The sequence below is a fragment of the Balaenoptera physalus genome (assembly GCF_965194825.1).
Source record: "Balaenoptera physalus genome assembly, chromosome: 2".
NCBI lineage: Eukaryota > Metazoa > Chordata > Mammalia > Artiodactyla > Balaenopteridae > Balaenoptera > Balaenoptera physalus.
The window spans coordinates 102,457,088-102,474,299 of NC_138883.1; the positions used below are offsets into that span (position 1 = coordinate 102,457,088).

General features: G+C 34.6%; 1 protein-coding gene across 11 annotated transcripts in view; it reads left to right on the forward strand.

The window, feature by feature from the left end:
• TCF12 (transcription factor 12) overlaps positions 1-17,212 on the forward strand; it is a 373,830-nt gene that overhangs the window by 159,240 nt on the left and 197,378 nt on the right. For 3 of the 11 annotated variants that reach the window (XM_082446362.1, XM_082446363.1, XM_082446350.1), the window contains exon 3: positions 1,648-1,709. The exons of the other annotated variants lie outside the window; for them this stretch is intronic. In XM_082446362.1, coding sequence (XP_082302488.1) covers positions 1,662-1,709 — 48 coding nt within the window. In that variant the 5' untranslated portion in view covers positions 1,648-1,661. The remainder of the gene's footprint in view (positions 1-1,647; positions 1,710-17,212) is intronic. 11 annotated transcript variants of the gene reach the window in all.

Genomic DNA, 17,212 nt, shown 5'->3' on the forward strand with positions numbered 1-17,212 from the left:
AAAATGAGTCCGTAAGGTTATCTGTATTCATTTAATGTTACTTCTCTAACAACTTTGGACCATTTCTGCTAGATGTGGCTAAAGGGATCTTTAATTTTGCTTAGTGCTCTCTCCATTCTTAGCAAGTATTCAATATCTGTTCCTTCATATATATGGAAGAGTTTGGCTAATAACCACTCTGAAGTTTGATGGGTAGCAAGTTGGAGATGGCATAATAGGGGCTTAATTCCCTTCACATGCTATCTATGCAAAACAAACAGGGGTCATTCTGACCCCAGGAAGGGTTATACTGGGTGGAGTTTTGAGAGAACCTGGTGTGTAGTTCATTTACATTTGACAGTAGAGGCCTTGGGAGTACCTAGGAGCAGAGAGAACGTGTTGTTTTCTTCTCCCAGCAGAACACAGTGGCATGAGAGCTACCCTTGTAAGTAAGGATGACAGTGTTGTCTGCCTGCTTTTAAGGAACTTGCTCTTACTGTGGTTCCCCAGTTTTACCCTGCTGAGATTTGTAGATGCACTCAGTTTCTGAAATGTCGAAAGTGAATAAATGTGTATCTTAGAGTTCAGGAAATATGGTTGGAAATACAAGTCATACTTACCAAGTCATCTTTATTTTAAATAAACTATAAAACTTTAACTCTTTTAAGGCAGCAGTGAGAAGCTTTAATTAGGCAACAAATAATTAATTACCAAAGTAATTTCACTGATTACCATGAGATTACAGGAGAGGGAGAAATTACTTTGAGTGGTCAGGAAAGACTTAATAGAATAGGAAGAATTTGAGTAGAATATTGTAGGACAAACAGTATTTGTGTGAATAAGGTTGAAAGGAAGACAACTCTTTCTGGAAATGTAGAATGATGGGACCACAAGTTACAGAGTCACCAAAATCACCAAATTTAGAAAATAGTAAATCACCTTGCTTTGTAGGTGAATAGTGTGATAAGGCAGATAACCTTTCTGTAGAAGAAATAAAGTCTATCCTTTGAGAAACAGAGAACCAATTAAAAATAAACTTTGACACAGGGAATGGCACAAAGGGTTTTATAAAGATCAATATACTGTGGTATGAAGGATGGATCCAAAGACAAGAAATTGGGTAATCTGATATGATGTTACTACACAGGCCCACTTGGGATGAAAAAAGACTTAGATTGGGATGATAGGATCAAGATCACAAAATAATGGAAAGAGGAGAGATGTCACAAAGGAAAAAGAAACTGGCACACTTGGTGAATGAGGAAGATATGAAATCATGTAGACTCACTACCCCCAGAGAATGATGACTCCTGAATTAAACTCCATGTGTTTTATTTAGCCTTTGACAAGTTAGCTGTGGTTGTGTTATACAACTACCAGATTGTTTGATTTTGATAAATAGCTTCCCTTACAAATGGGAAAATCTAGTTGTGTGAATAAAAAGTAAATAAAATAGTTTTTACTCATTGTCCCCCATTTGTCAGCGTTAATGGGTAATAAAGTTCTCTCCCTTAGAGCACATATTTTCTCTAGATTGTTTACTGTTTGCATTGTTTTTATTTTTGAGGGGGATAATGGTATAGGTTTTATAGCTACTAGGGGATCAAATGCAATAATTAGAAAGGACACACAAATTTTGAAATAGTATTTTATGCCTCTTGATCTCAGGTACAAAACACGAGATGAAGCAGTTAAATAGCAAAGCAAGACAGGAGGGACAGAGAATTAAAGTAAGTGTTTTCTATATATTGCATCTATGTTCCCATTAATCTCTGTTTTGTTATGTAACTGCTCCTTCTGAATGTTCTGAATGTGAAGAAAACTGTGGGTAAGAAAAGGGTGTATTTTAAAGTTAGGTTCAAATAAACCCATGAGAGAAAACGTTGTTTGTTACTCTTGGTCCTGTTCAAACAGCACCTGCCTATAAATTGTAATCATAATGTTTTTGGATAAGAAAAAAATTGGGTTAAGATGATGTAAGCTCCTTTAAATCTCTTGCTAGCAGATATTTAAAATGAAAGAAATCACATAGCTATCAGATTGTCCACTTTCCCATTTTTAAGCCAGTCAAACCTATTTTTTCAGTTTAACCATTCAACAGGGACAATGCCTGTTGAGATGCTCTAACAGATCTTTTGGAAAGAGCCTGTATGTCAGTTTCTCACCTCATTGTGAGTTTCATTTAACTTTGTATGCCTGTGAAATAGCATCTTTATCAGGATTGATCTTTACAATTCTCTTTTTTTTAATCTTCTCAGTGTTGGGTCTTTAAAGTTAACAAGTGGAAGTCAAAACATAATAATCTTTGACTCTCTCTTATGTCCTTTTTTGTAATTGTTGAGGATTTATTTTCTGACAGCTTTTAAAAAAAATTGTTTTCTATAAATTTAAATGTTTTTTATTCATGAGAAAATAATGGAGGGTAGATTCTGGCAGAAGACATTTTTAGGCCTGCTTAGCCTGTTTTAATTAGTAACAATATTTACAAGTACCTTTTGTCACAATATAGTTTAAAATCTTTCACATGTTACCTTTTTTTAAGTTTCATACCAGCTCATCAAGAAGCCATTTAAAAAATCCCATCCATTTTAGAGGTGAAGAAATTGAGGCTCAGAGAAGGTAGATAACTTACCAGATATTAAGCACACAAGAGTAGTAACCGGGCAGTATGATTTTAAATTACTGTCCCTTTGGACCATATCACACTTGCTGAAGTTTAAGAGAGACCCCAAAATAGTTGTTATTACTACTTGTCCAGGACTTTGACACATACTCTAGAAGTTGTAAGATGATGTTACTATCATTATTTATTATAAAAATATTATTCACATTTTATGCATAAAGATATAAGCCATGGAATGAATCAGATAAGTTTGCTTCCTGGTATCACCACTGTCTTTGACCTTGGAAAGGATAAAATAACTTAATCTCTGAGCCTCAGATTTCTCATCTGCAAAGAGATTTATCTCATAAGAAGTGTGTGAGAATTAAGTAGAGGAATAAAGTATTTAGCACATATGTGTAATTTATTAAAAAGTCTATAAGTGTTCCTCTTTTTACAGTCAGTCTCATGAAAAGTTACTCCATTTTGATATAAAACCATGTTAAGAATTTTACAAGTCTTGGATGCTCCTTAGAAAGACAGCTGTTTTGAATTCCTGGAGTATGTCCTGAACAAGATGAGGGACCTGTTGCAGTTTTTAAATGCCCACCAAGAGGTCCTATAAGTCAGGAAAAGTTAATTATGTTTATAAAATTGAAATTATTGGAAAAGTTCATTGCAGATGAACAGATCTTGGGATTTGGAGATTATTGGGAAAAATAAAAGTGGGCAATCCAGGTTCTTATGAACGTAGATTCTTATTAACCTACATTCTTATGACAGAATGCAGATTCTAAAAGAGGAGGCTTCAGTTAATTCCTCAAATCTGTTTGAAAGATATCTACCTCACAAGGTAGTGATGAGACCTCAGTGAGCTTATGTATGTCAAAGGCTTAGCATGGTCAATTAATGTCAGTTCCTTTTGTGATGTACTTTTGTTATATATTCTAACATTTTTATTCTGAGAATAAGAAGCTTGGACTGTTTTCCTTCAACATATTGAACAGATACTTAATCCTTTGTGCTGTCAAATGAAGTAATTATTTTCATGTGGTTTTATATCATAATCAATCTGCTGCTTTTTGCATGGAGCAAATCATGTTCCTGGTGTGTAGTATAGGAAATTATTTAGTGATTAAACAATGAAGTATCAGCTGTACTGAACCAAATGTCTTCTCTGCATTGGTGATACCATGAAATCTTATTAAGCTTAGACTTTTCTGAGTTCTTGCTCTGTAAATATTTTCTTCATTTTCCACTAACCCTACCTTGCTCTCTTAGATCACTTTTCCTCAGTATCTTCCTTCCCAGTTTGGAATTTTACAGTCTTCTCTTGGGTGTCCATATTTTAGTTTGTGGGCTGTTCACATGAAAATCCTTTTTTCTCCCACTTTTTTTAACTTATGAAGCATTTATTGAGATTTCACTATTTTCTAGTCACTGGCATTAGTTGGGCAAAATGAAAATGATCAGTCCACATTTCCTGGGCAAAAGGAGTGCTCCTTCTCATGAGAAAAACAGATTGTTATACCACAGAATGATAGAAGTTGTAGTAATGAAGGCCCAGGGAGAGTAGAAGCACAAAAGTATAAGCAATACTTGGTTATAAAACCTCCAGAGCATATCAAGTGAAAATGATGTTTTGTAATACAAAGAACAGAGGACTGATGAGTTACTTATTCTGGACTTAATTCCTAACATGTAAAACAAAAAATTTTGAGCACTATCAGGGTTTCTAGAACTGGGCTCAATAGGTTATTAATAAACAATATGTAAATACAGAGCTCTGTGGTCCAATATATTTATGTATTATTGAGATAAAGAAAATTAGATAGATTTCCTTGTTGGTATTAGGTGTCTCAGTTTTTAATATTATTGTAAATTATAAATCTTTAAGAAAGGAATAGAATATACTTCTTCTCACATTTTTTTTCCTACCGTGGAATCCTTCTGTGTTACCTATGAATTGTTTGACTGATAGTAACAGTCTCAAGAAATAGTAAATTAGACAACTTATACACTTAACTATTAATTTAGATCTGTGATCCATTGCGAGTTCATTTTTGGTTAAGTATAAACTCAGGGTCAAAATTGATTTTTTTTTTTTTTTTTTTTTTTGCATAAGAGTATCCAGTTTTGTTGGCACTGTTTGTTGAAAAGATTGTCCTTTTCCCCATTGAATTCCCCTGTTATCTCTGTTGAAAATCAATTAACTGTGTATGTGAGGATCAATTTCTGAACTCTCTTTTCTGTTCCATTGATTTTTTTTAAACCTTTACATCGATACCATATTATCTTGATCACTGTACCTTAAAATACATCTTGATATCAAGTAGTGTAAGTCATCCAACCTTATTTATTCTGTTTCAAAATTGTTTTTCCTATTCTAGGTACATTGCATATACACTGAAACATTTTCAACCAACGTATCCGTTTCTAGAAAATCTTCTGGGATTTTGGTTGGGATTGCATAGACTCTCATCAGTTTAAGGGGAACTGATATTTTAGCAATGTGGAATCTTCTGATCAGTGACTATGGTATAACTTTCTCTTAAGTCTTCTTTAATTTCTGTTAGTAATGTTTTATAGTTTTCAGTGAACACATATTACACATCTTTAGTTTATCACTAAATAATTTTTGATGCTGTTATAAATTTCAATTTCTGGTTGTTCATGCCTTATATAAAAACTATAATAGGTTTTGGTATATTGACCTTGTATCCTGCACCTTGCTAAACTCAATAGCTGTAGTAGTTTTTTTGTACATGCTGGAGGATTTTCTCTTTGGATAATGAGAATTTAACTTTTCCTTTTCCAATCTGGATTTTTCCCCTTTATTGAATTGGTTATGATTTCTTGTACAGTGTTGAATAGAAGTGATAAGAGTGGATAGCTTTGCCCTGTTCTTGATGTTTGGAAAAACAACCAGTCTTCCACCATTAAGCATGACATTAGTTATATGTTTCATTCATGTGATTTATTAGATTGAGGAAATTTCCTTTTATCCCTAATTTGTTGAGAGTATTTATCAAAAATGGGTGTTGGATTTTATTAAAATAATTTTTTGCATCCATTGAGGTGGTCACATGGATTTTCTTTTGTAGTGTGTTGCTGTGGGATTATATTGATTACTATTTTTAATTTTAAACCAACCTTGCATTCCTGAGATAAATAGCACTGGATTACTATGTGTTGTTCTTTTATATATTGTTGAATTCAATTTGCTAAAATGTTGTTAAGAATTTTTATATTTGAGTAATACTGATCTGTATGATTTTTTTTCCTTGTGCTGTCAGTCAGAATTTGATATCATGATAATACTGGCCTCAAAGAATGAGTTGAGAATTATTACTTCTATTTTAATTTTTTGGCAGAATTTATGTAATGTTGGTATTATTTCCTCCTTAAATATTTGGTAGAATTTACCAGTGAAGATATGTGGGCCTAGATTTTTCTTTGGGAGATGGCTTTTAATTTTAACTTTATTAGTAGATAAGAACTATTCAGTTTTTTTTCTTGAGTGAGCTTTGTTAGTTTGTGTATTTTAAGAAATATGTCCATTTGTCCATTTCATCTAAGTTGAACTTATTGGCATAAAGTTGTTCATAATAATTCTCTATTACCTTTTAAATATTTATATTAGTTATCTCTTGCTATAATAACAAATTACTGCAATTTTAGTGGCTTAAAATAGTACACATTATGGACTCACAGTTTCTGTGGGTGAGGAATTAGGTATAGCTTAGCTTGGTCCTTTGCTTCAGGGTCTTTTATAAGACTGTAAGCAAAGTATTGGCCAGAACTAGGGTCCCATCTGAAAGACTGATTGGGGAAGGATCTGCTTCCAAGATCATGTGTTTTTTGGCAGGATTCAGTTCCTTTTGGTTCGTTGAACTAAGGATCAAAGTCCCCTGTTGGCTGGAAGCTGCCCTCAGTATCTTGCCAGCTGGGCCTTTCCGTCATGGCAGCTTACTTCATCGTAGCCATCAAGGGAAGAGGGGTCTGCTAGGAAGATAGAAGGCACAGTATTATGAAGCCTAATTATGGAAATGGCATCCCATCACTTTTGCAATATTCTGTTGATTGGAAGCAAGTCGCTAGGCCAGGTCACACTGAAGAGGAATGGCTTATATAGGGGTATGAATACCAGATGACATAGATCATTGAGGGCCATCTTAGAGTCTGCCTGGCACAGCATTTGTAGGATCTGTAGTTAAAATCCCTACCTCATTGCTGATATTGGTGAATTGTTTCTTTTTCTCCTGATCAGTATGGCTAGAGGCTTATCTCTTTTACTGACATTCTCGAAGAACTAGTTTTTGTTTCTTTGGCTTTCTCAATTGTTTTTCTGCTTTCAATATGTTTGACTTCTACTCTTACCTTTACTTTGAGTTTAGTTTGCTCTTTGTTTTTTAGTTTCTTAAGGTGGAAGTTGTGGTCATTGATTTGAGATCTTTCATCTTTTCTAACAGGCATTTTAGTACTATAAATTTTCCTCTGACCATGGTGTTACCTGCATCCCACAATTATTCCTATTTTGTGTTTTCATTTCATTCAGTTCAAAATACTTTATAATTTTGTTACCGAATGAATCGGGTCCCACCACCTCCCACTTACAAAATCAGTTACGTACTCACAAACAGTAGAAAAGAAAGGTGCCCTTAATCAGAATGCCGGCAATCTGGGCAGATGGTGGACTCGGCATCCGCCACAAACCACCTCCGAAGGTTCTGCTCAGCCATGAAACTTTTAAAGAGAAGGAGGGAAGTAATCCAGTTAATCATTGAGATAGGGGGGTCAGAGTCATCACCATCCCCCCACTGCTCGCAGGCTCGTTGACTTCTTGTGATCTTCCTCTAGATGTTATCTTGTTCACAAAGTTTGTTCGGGAGATGACTGAAGGGGAAGCTAAGGGAGAGATCTGGTCATCTTCATTTCTACATTTCATTGCTTATTCTTCATTTCTACTTCTTTGATCTATGGAAAGAACTGACAAGTTAGGCAAGGTACTGTGTGATTAAAAGATTTGAAAGGTGTGCTTGGGCCAGAAATGAGTAGAACATGGTGGCACCTGGTTTAAAAGTTAGTTACAATATAGCTTTGCTAAAGTGACAAGAAAAGGGGCTTCCTGCTGAGGGTGGTTTCCTGCAAAGAGCTGCTTACAAATCCCCACTTGTCAGAACATCATTCCATTTCTGTGGGGTTAGGGGTGAAGGTCTGTCTTTTGTAACTTCTTCATGCTGGCATAGAGTGCTATAGTCTCAGAGTGGAGGGTGTCAACATGGGTCTGTAGCATCTCTGCTGATAATTTTAGTTGTCTGCTTACATATACAGGTAGAGAAAGCTACAATTTCTTTGATGCCCACAAAGATATAGATTATTATGAGCAATTATGTTCATCCCATTCTCTTGAGGCCAGTTCTTGGAATTGTGCTAGCCATAGATTCAATACTGCTCAAGCTGGAGCAGCTTATGTCATGGCTACAGTCTGGTCATCATGCAGTTAGCTTTTTTCCTGTGGTGGCAGTTATAGTATCTGTAAAACAATTCAGGAGTGTGCATCAGACACTGAGTCTGTGACTCTGTTGTCCTAATCATTAACTGCTCGGTTTTGTACTTGGGGCGGGGGGTGGGGGGTGGTCCTGCTCTGTTCCAGTTTTCCTATTGCTTTCTTCCTTGACCCTTGGGTTATTTACAGTTATATTGTTTAATTTTGAAATATTTGGAGATTCTGTAGATATGTTTTTATTATTGATATTTAATTTATTCCATTGTAGCCAGAGTACATGCTTTAATTCTTTGTGTAAATCTGTATTTCTGTCTGGTGTTATTTTCCTTTTGACTGAAGAACTTCCTTTAACATTCCTCATTGTGTAGGTCTGGTGCTGGTAAGTTTTTCATGTTCCATGTGTCTGAAATATTCTTAATTTTTTGTACAAGGTATAGAGTTCTAAGTTACCATCTCTTTTCCCTCTTCTCCTTCTTCCTTTTCCTCCTCTTCTCCCTGTCTTCTGCCTCTCCCCTTCCCCCCAGCAATCATAGGATTCACTTTGTTTCCCCTCTCTCAGGGATCACTGTCCTGCACTGACCATGTCCAATGTCTCAAAACTCTTGCTTAATGTATTTTATTTATTTTTTTTTATTGTTTCAAGTGTGAGGGTTAATCTGGTCTGTTACTCCATCTTGTCTGGAAGTGGAAGTGGAAATGTAGTTTTTAGTTAAGCTAGTCTGACAGGGACCATGGATTTGCTTCATCAGTAGGAGCCCTATGAGTAGCACGTTATAAATGAATGGAGAAGTGAAGCCAGCACTATTAGCTTTTCCTGCACAATACTGAAAGTACTGGCTTATTCAAGAGATCTTTGGAATTTTGATACCCTGTTTCACTATTGTGTTTAAAAAAAAAAATTTTTTTTTAAATTAGTGGCTAACATTAAGTCATCTGCTATCATAGTTCCCAAGTTTAAATCAGTTCTCTACCACTCTCTGACCTTGGGAAAGTTATATAAATTCTCTAGGATAAAATTTCCTCATCTATGAGATGGAGAAAATATGGTATCGATATATAGTTTAAATTAACTGATATAATACCTGACAGCCCTTAACACGGTGCTAGCATATGGTAGTCACTCAGTAAAAATTAGCTGTGATTCTTATGATGCCACCAGAGGCGTGCTTATTGACATTTTTGTTTTCCAGTTATCAACGTTTCATTTTGCCTTAGGGCATTCTTAGCAGCTCTTAATGCAGTATTTCTTCTGCCTTAATGGCACTGCTTATTCTGCTTTGAAGCTGTGCTGGTATATTGCCATATTCTAAACTACACCCAACCCAGGAAGTTTAACTTGGAAGTTGGCAGACTGGCTTGGGCTTCTTTTAAAATATCACTGGTCGTGCCAACTTGTCCCTTAAACTAATAGGGAATCTAATATTAGTAATTAAGCCTTTGGAAGCTATAATGTGAAACATATGAGGCTCAGACTTCATACAAAAGTTACTCAGTTTATTAAAACATTTTCAAGTATTGTCTCTTTCTTCTTCCAAACTGTGAGCTCCTTGAAGGCAAAGACTGTTTTATTCATCCTTGTATTCTGGCACTTAGCACAGTGCCTGATACATTACTGGCATTAGTACTTACATATACATATGCATTGTCACACTTCCGCATGCACATTTTGACCTCTTTAATTTCATAAGTAACTAGATTAAAATGATATGAAAAGACAGGTAAAAGAAAAAAGAGGTAGTTATAGGGAAGAGGAAAACAAGAAGAAAGTCAAGAGGAATAGAGACAAGAAGATCCCCTCTCAGAAGTGTTGATAAACACACCTGTTGGCATCTACAGTAGAACTTAATAGTACACACTGAAAACATAAGAACTCAAAGCAGACAGGCAGAAAAAAGAGAAAAATCAATTTAAGGTACTACTATGAATGAAATTGTCACATTGGTTCAAGTAGATGATAGTTCAGTTTCTGCCACTATTAGCCATGATATCTAAGTGGCACATCTCCCGATCTCTCTTAGGAGGTATATAAAAAAAGACTGGTAGTACTGTGAACTAGTACTGATTATCAAAGAAATGCTGGTCTCCTATTTTTCTCAGTATCCAAAAATTTTATATGATGTGCAAATGTGCTTATCTAATCTTATATTTTTTAAGTATCTGAAAAATTTGTACTGGGTGCAAATATAGTAAAACAGTATCGATTTAGACTGTCTGAATTACAGTATAATTTTACTTTTAAGGAAATAACTATGTTGTTCTTTTTACTTTTAATTATGTGTATTAGCTAGAAGTATTCTAAGAAATTAATGCCACTTAAATTTCCTTGTCAGTTTCATTTAGCTAGATATGTAGAATACACATACACATATCAGAGCCAAGTTTTTCTCTAATAATAGATAGCTATTTGTTTGATTGCAACTTGATGAAGTTTCTGGTTTGTGTTTGATTACCATGTTGCATGAAGAATACTGTCCTTATGCAATAGAATCATGGTCATGGAGTGAGATGCTTCCACTGAGAAGCATTCAAAGCTCATACTAACTGAGGGAACAATAGATTCACCTCTGCTTCTCATACTCACTCTAGGGTGCATGCTTTTCTTAGTAGAATGAAAGAGGGGTGGAACTGTTTTTAGTACATTAATTTTTTTCTGCTTTCTCTTTAATGAATTCACATAATTTGGTTAGATAAATATATGTATGATATGGGTGATATGGGTAAATTATGATATCTACACATTTGAGTAGCCACACAAGTCCTGCTTTTAGTGATTAAAAAAAGTTGATTTGCTCATATTCAAATCTAGTATATGTTTTTCAAATTGATGAATGAGTGCTCCCCGAAGGGGTCACTCGTCAGCAGTATGTTGGAGTTACTCAGAGAGAGGCCTTGCTGGTTAGGCAACTGATGGAAAAGGAGATAGCTTCACGTGCTGATTCTTAAAAGCAAGGAGGTTGACAACATGCAAAAGTGAGTAATGGGTCTTTAGAAAAGTGCCGCGAAAAGGGAGGGTAATGTATTTAGAATTTAATTCCTTTGATCTCCATAGCAGTAAAGGCTAATCTAGAAGAGAAAAGTTTCTTTACATACAGCTTTGAAGTGTTAACATATGGATGGGAAATACAGTGATTCTAAAGCTGCAGTTGTAGGATATTTATAGACAAATATAATTTTTAAAATGCTTTCTTAAATTAAGAAAGAGAAGCTTTGTCAGAAATATTTTAAATGCTTTGTCAAACTAAAAAATTCTGAAGTTAAAAATGAGGGATTGTTCAAAATCCAAGAAAAACTTGCTGAGTTCTTTCTCTAAGCTACTCATTTGATATTGAAGTCTCTGCTAAGAGGACCAGGCTTAGTTTTCAGAAGCCCATTTATCATTAAAAAGTCATCTCTAAAAGTTAGGTTTTATTTATCAGATATTTTCAGAGTAGTTACACCTGCCTCTCATATCTGATGGTGATGCCTTTCTGCTTTTCACAGGAAGTCCTGACATTTCAGCTGCTGCGAACACTGCAAGAAAAACTGTATAGATCAGAAAACAGGGGCACTACCATCCTTTGGTATTACGTAGAAATAAAAATTTCTTTTTTGCCCTTTCTTTGTTGGAATATCCATATGGTACCTGTGATCCTCTAGCCAGGTAACCACCATGGGCTTTGAAGATCTAGGAACTGAAGAAGGGGACGATGGGTTTGTGTATAACTAATCCTTTTACATTCAGTTGCTATATCTGGGTAGCTTCATTGCTGCAGAACAAATCACAAATTCCCTAAGGAAGACTAGATGCCTCATCTGATACTTTTTCTCTGGTTGAGCCTCAGGTTGAAGTTGGATTTCAGGCTGTTACCCTAAAGATTTTTATCTCTGTGGGAATATATATGTATATTTTTTTGCAATTTTCAGTGCCTAACAACCAGGTCATTCAGATGTCCCCTTTAGTTTATTGGAATGGAGTTACACAGTTTTTCTCTAGAATTTTTCTCCCCATTTTGTTATAATGAATAATAATTCTTAACTGTAATTGCCAAGTTATTATCATAAACTCCATCTTACAGGAGGGAACTCAACTACTGGTCCTAAAGGTAGAAATTTCCTTCTAGGTTTGTTGGAGCCTCTGTTTGCATTCTCTGTAGGAATTATGTCAACATCACAGAAGATTGCTGCAGTTTATTACCACCTTGGGCAAGGGGAATGTTCTTCAGGAGGAATGAATGCCTGTACTTGATATCCACTTACCAAAGGAGATTTTCCATTTCCCATTTTGTTTGCTTTTTCTCCATCACAATCCATGGGTTCAAAAAGTTCTCAAAAGCTCTTTTGACTGTCCCTATTATTTTGAGCACCACTAGCCAAATTAGGTGGTTTAAAATTTTTTTTGTTTTTCTATTTTCCTGGCTCTATTCCTTTATCACCTATGTTTGAGTAAATACACTCTTCATTTTGTGTGGCTGCAGCCTATCATTGAGCCATTCAGTTCACAGTAATTCCAGGGAGGAACAATTATTTCTGGAGAGACAGCATTGCATGATGGGATGGAGTCAGACTGCCTCGGTTTAAATTCCCATCCTGCTACTTACTGTTATATACCAGGTGAATTATGTAAAATTTCTGTGCCTACTTCCTTATCTATGGCATGGGAATAATAGTTCATGGGGTTGTAAGGATAATGAGTGAAGCCCTTAACTCAAGTTCTGGCAAGTAGTACCATTAAATGTATGCTGATGCTATTATTAATGCAGGCATAGAAAACCTTAAATCAGATAAATTGAATGAAGACTGGATTACTCCTAGAAGGAATCGCTGACCCTTCAACTATGGCTTATTTGTTTTCATCTTTAGGGAAATAAGTCTCAGCCAGTGGTTCAGCACCCATATGAACCAGTTAGCAAAAGAACATTGTTTCACTATTATACTTTTAATTCAGATTTACTCTTAAAAATGAGTGGCTTTAGTCATAGGGGCAGGAAGAGGTAGTGTAAGTGATGCGTGGTACGTATCACCATGGCTCATTACAGAATCCAAAAGTATGGTCCTAAGTATCCTATCCTGTGGTCCTAAGATATGCAGTGTTGTTTTAATCATGAACTATGAATTATTGTGTCTGTGAGTCAGATTCTAAAAATCAGTATCGGCCAACACTGTTGCCATGGCTCTAAGAGCCTATACAACACTGGGCATCAAGACAAGATACTGGCAACAAACTAAAATATCTTACTTCTGTCAAATTTTGCTGTATCAACACCTGGTATAATGACTGCAGTTTTAATTATAGAACCTTAAGATGAACTAAGGAGCCTAATGAAGATTAACTCATTTAACAAATATGTCTTGAACATTTATTATGGTGAAGGATTGCCTTTGCACCCAGGTCAGACTATTTCAGATAAGAATGTAGCTACATAAGGGTTAATGAACTAATAAGGAAATGTAATGCTGATTGCTTTGCTTTTTGCCTACTGGAAAGTGCATCACAAATTAGATACAGCTTGTAAGTGGACTTTGGAAGCTTTCTGTCAGAAGTTTGGGGTTGTCTATGGAGAACTTTCTGATTCTGTAAGAGATTTTTTTTCCTAAACAATAATACATTTCTATTCTAGAGAATAGTTTAGTAATATCTAGTAAATTTAAAGTTGTGTATGCTCTGTAAGCCGGTGATGTTACTCCTAGGTATTAACCCCTAAAATGTTTCACGTAACTTCTCATATGTGTACAGAGAGACATATTACTAAAGTGTTTATAGCAGCCTTGTTTGTAATAGTGGAAAAGCTAAATGTCATCAAAAGGGGACTGGGAAGATAAATTGTGGTATTTTTATAAATAGAACATTATACAGTAGTGACATGTATTTACCAGTGTTAACACTTTTCCAACATATCAGTCTTACATATTGACTGTTAAGTGAGTATAGAAAAAAGTATACTATTTAGATAACATTTTAAAACATGCAGAGTGGTGCTCTGTTTAGTTAGAGAATATGCATATTTAATAAAAGTATTAAGTAATGCATGAAAATGATTTTTAACAGAATAAGTTTAAGATAGTGTTTACTTCTGAGGGGAATTTGGGAGAATTCCATAGGGTTTTAAACTATACTGGCAATGTTTTATTTCTTGAGTTGTGGATACATGGCTGTTTATTACATACATTTTTATATGTTCGAACTATTTTAGAAACATTTAAAAATTGGAAGAAAATGTGTCAAAATGTTGTTTGCATTTCAGTTGAGGTACAATGGAGTCTTTTTTTTTCTTACATAGTTGATGCTGTTTCTTTACATTTCCAGTTTTCTACAATGAGAGTATGTTATTTCAATCATGTTAAAGGAAAAAAACTGAGAAACTGTATTTTTCAGAAAAACAATAAATGGTTTTCATAGAAATTTTAGGAGATGATAGGCAAGTAAGATAAAAAAGTTATAAACTTGTTACAATTTTCTAGTCTTTTTCCTATAAACTTTATAGAGGTTAAATATTATTATACTATGTACCAATTAATTTTTGTTCTAATTTTTCCCACCTAATATTATAAAATAAATGTTTAACATATAGGACTGGTATTTTAGAAATTATTTTAAAATATGCTATTGTACTGAATGTAAGAACATTGCTTTGCTCAGTGGCTGGTATCGTATCATGTCTTCTTACAGTTATTTATTGCTTCTTAATGCATGGGTTTTAATAAACTTATGTTATTCCTAGGTTTGATTTATTTGAATTGATTTCACGAATATCAGCAAATATTTTAAAGTATTTATTGAGCAGTTTTATGTTCAGTCTTAATCTGTTGACATACAGTAGTAGAAGATAAAAGGTTTAAAATATGTAAAATCTAAGGTTCTTTTGCAACAGAACCTCATTTTATCTTTCTTTTATCTAATTTTCCCTGGTTGCATATAGTGTGTGAACAGGATAGGGGAATTATGGTTTAAAAATGTGAGCTCTGTAAGACTTAATGAGGTACTTGTGGTGCAGAAGAAGAAATAATAGCGACTAATATTATTTTTCTGTATACCAGGCCACATGACTTACAAGATAATATAGGCTAGTTCTTCTCCAACTTTAGTTAGAGAATATGAATATGAATGAACCCCATAAAGCTCTTCTCAAAATACGTGTTCTGACTTTTTAGGTCTAGGACGCACTCAGACAAGTGTAAAGTCAGTATGTTTGTTTAGGAGTAAGCTAAACTAACAGGTTTCACCAATTTTGCCCACCCGCCTCTAGCAACCACCAATCTATTCTCTGTATCTATGAGCTCCGGTTGTTTGTTTTAAGATTCCATGTATCAGTGAAATCATTAGGTATTTGTCTTTCTGTGACTTACTTCACTTAGCATAATGCCCTCAAGGACCATCCATGTTGTTGAAAATGGCAAGATTTCCTTCCTTTTATATGGCCGAATAGTATTCCATTGTGTGTGTGTGTGTGTATATATATATATATATATATATGCATGCATACATACACACCACATTTTCTTCATCCATGCATCCCATCCATCCATCCATCCATCCATCCATCCATCCATGGACACTTAGGTTGCTTCCATGTCTTGGCTATTGTATATAATGCTGCAGTGAACATAGAGGTGCATGTATCTTTTCAAGTTAGTGTTTTCATTTCCTTCAGATAAATACCCAGAAGTGGAATTGTAGGATCATATGTTAGTTTTATTTTTAATTTTTTTGAGGAACCTCCATACTGTTTTCCATAGGGGCTGCACCAGTTTACAGTCCCATCACCAGTGCACAAGGGTTCCCTTTTCCCCACATCCTTGCCAACACTTGTTATTTCTTGTCTTCAGCCATTGTAACAGGTGTGAGGTGATAACCTCATTGTGGGTTTGATTTGCATTTCCCCAATAATTAGTGATGTTGAGCACTTTTTCATGTACCTGTTGGCCATCTGTATTCTTTCAGATCCTCTGCCTATTTTTTAATCAGATTGCTTGTGGTTTTTGGGGGTTTTTTTTACAGTTTAGCTGTATGAGTTCCTTATATGATATTAACCCCTTATCAGATATATGATGTACCAATATTTTCTCCCACTTTATAGGTTGCCTTTTCGTTTTGTTGACGGGTTCCTTTGCTTTGTGCAGAAGCTTTTTAGTTTGATATAGTTTCACCACTTGTTTATTTTTGCTTTTGTTGCCTTTGCTTTTAGTGTCAAACGCCAAAAATTATCACCAAAACCAATGTCAAGGAGCTTACCACCTATGCTTTCTTCTACGAGTTTTATGGTCTCAGGTCTTATGTTCAAGTCTTTAATCCATTTTGAGTTAGTTTTGTAATCTTTTAATAAACCTTTTATATGTGTAGTCGGGATATTAGTTTAGGAATAAACTAAACTAACAGGTTTTCTTAAACATTTTATATATGCTGCACTACATTTTATAGTACAATTTTTAAGGTAGTTAAAAAATACAATTGTTATAAAATACAATCTCTAGTTTATTATTATATACAGCAAACAAAATTGGTCTACCAAATTACTTTAAACCATTGCCCAAAGCTTGTTCTCTTTGTTTACCTTTCTGTTGTTTGATAACAAACTATTCTTGGTCCAACATCAGTCCACAGACTGAACTTTGAGAAGGACTGACAGAGAGTATCAGAAATTTATTAGAAAGGAAGGATGTGTTAAAGAATCCGTGAGTGATTTTAAGTAATGTGATTTAAAACATGTTCAGTATTGTTTTGTAAACACTCCTATGAATTCTAATTAGAAGACAAAAGCATTAGTGAAGATTTTTAATCATGTGCAGTTTTTAAGTAACATGAGAATGCACTTTTTTTATCCTTTGCCTCATGACTTATTTTTCTCCTTTAGAAAATACATGGAATTTTTTTTTAAAAACTATGTATTAACATGACCTTTTAATAAAGCTTTTGCAGCCAAGTGTAAAGTCAGTATGTTTGTTTAGGAGTAAACTAAACTCACAGTAAGTTTTCCTCCAATTTTTCTGTATGGTACACTGTATTTCATAGTATAATTTTTTAAGATAGATAATTTTCTAATTGAGTTTACTTTTCACTATTTTAAATTCTTGTTCTAAATGGATCATCAGTTCCTGAACTGGAAGGAACTTATTAGCCTCTGTAAGTTTTGCCAGTTAATGGGAAG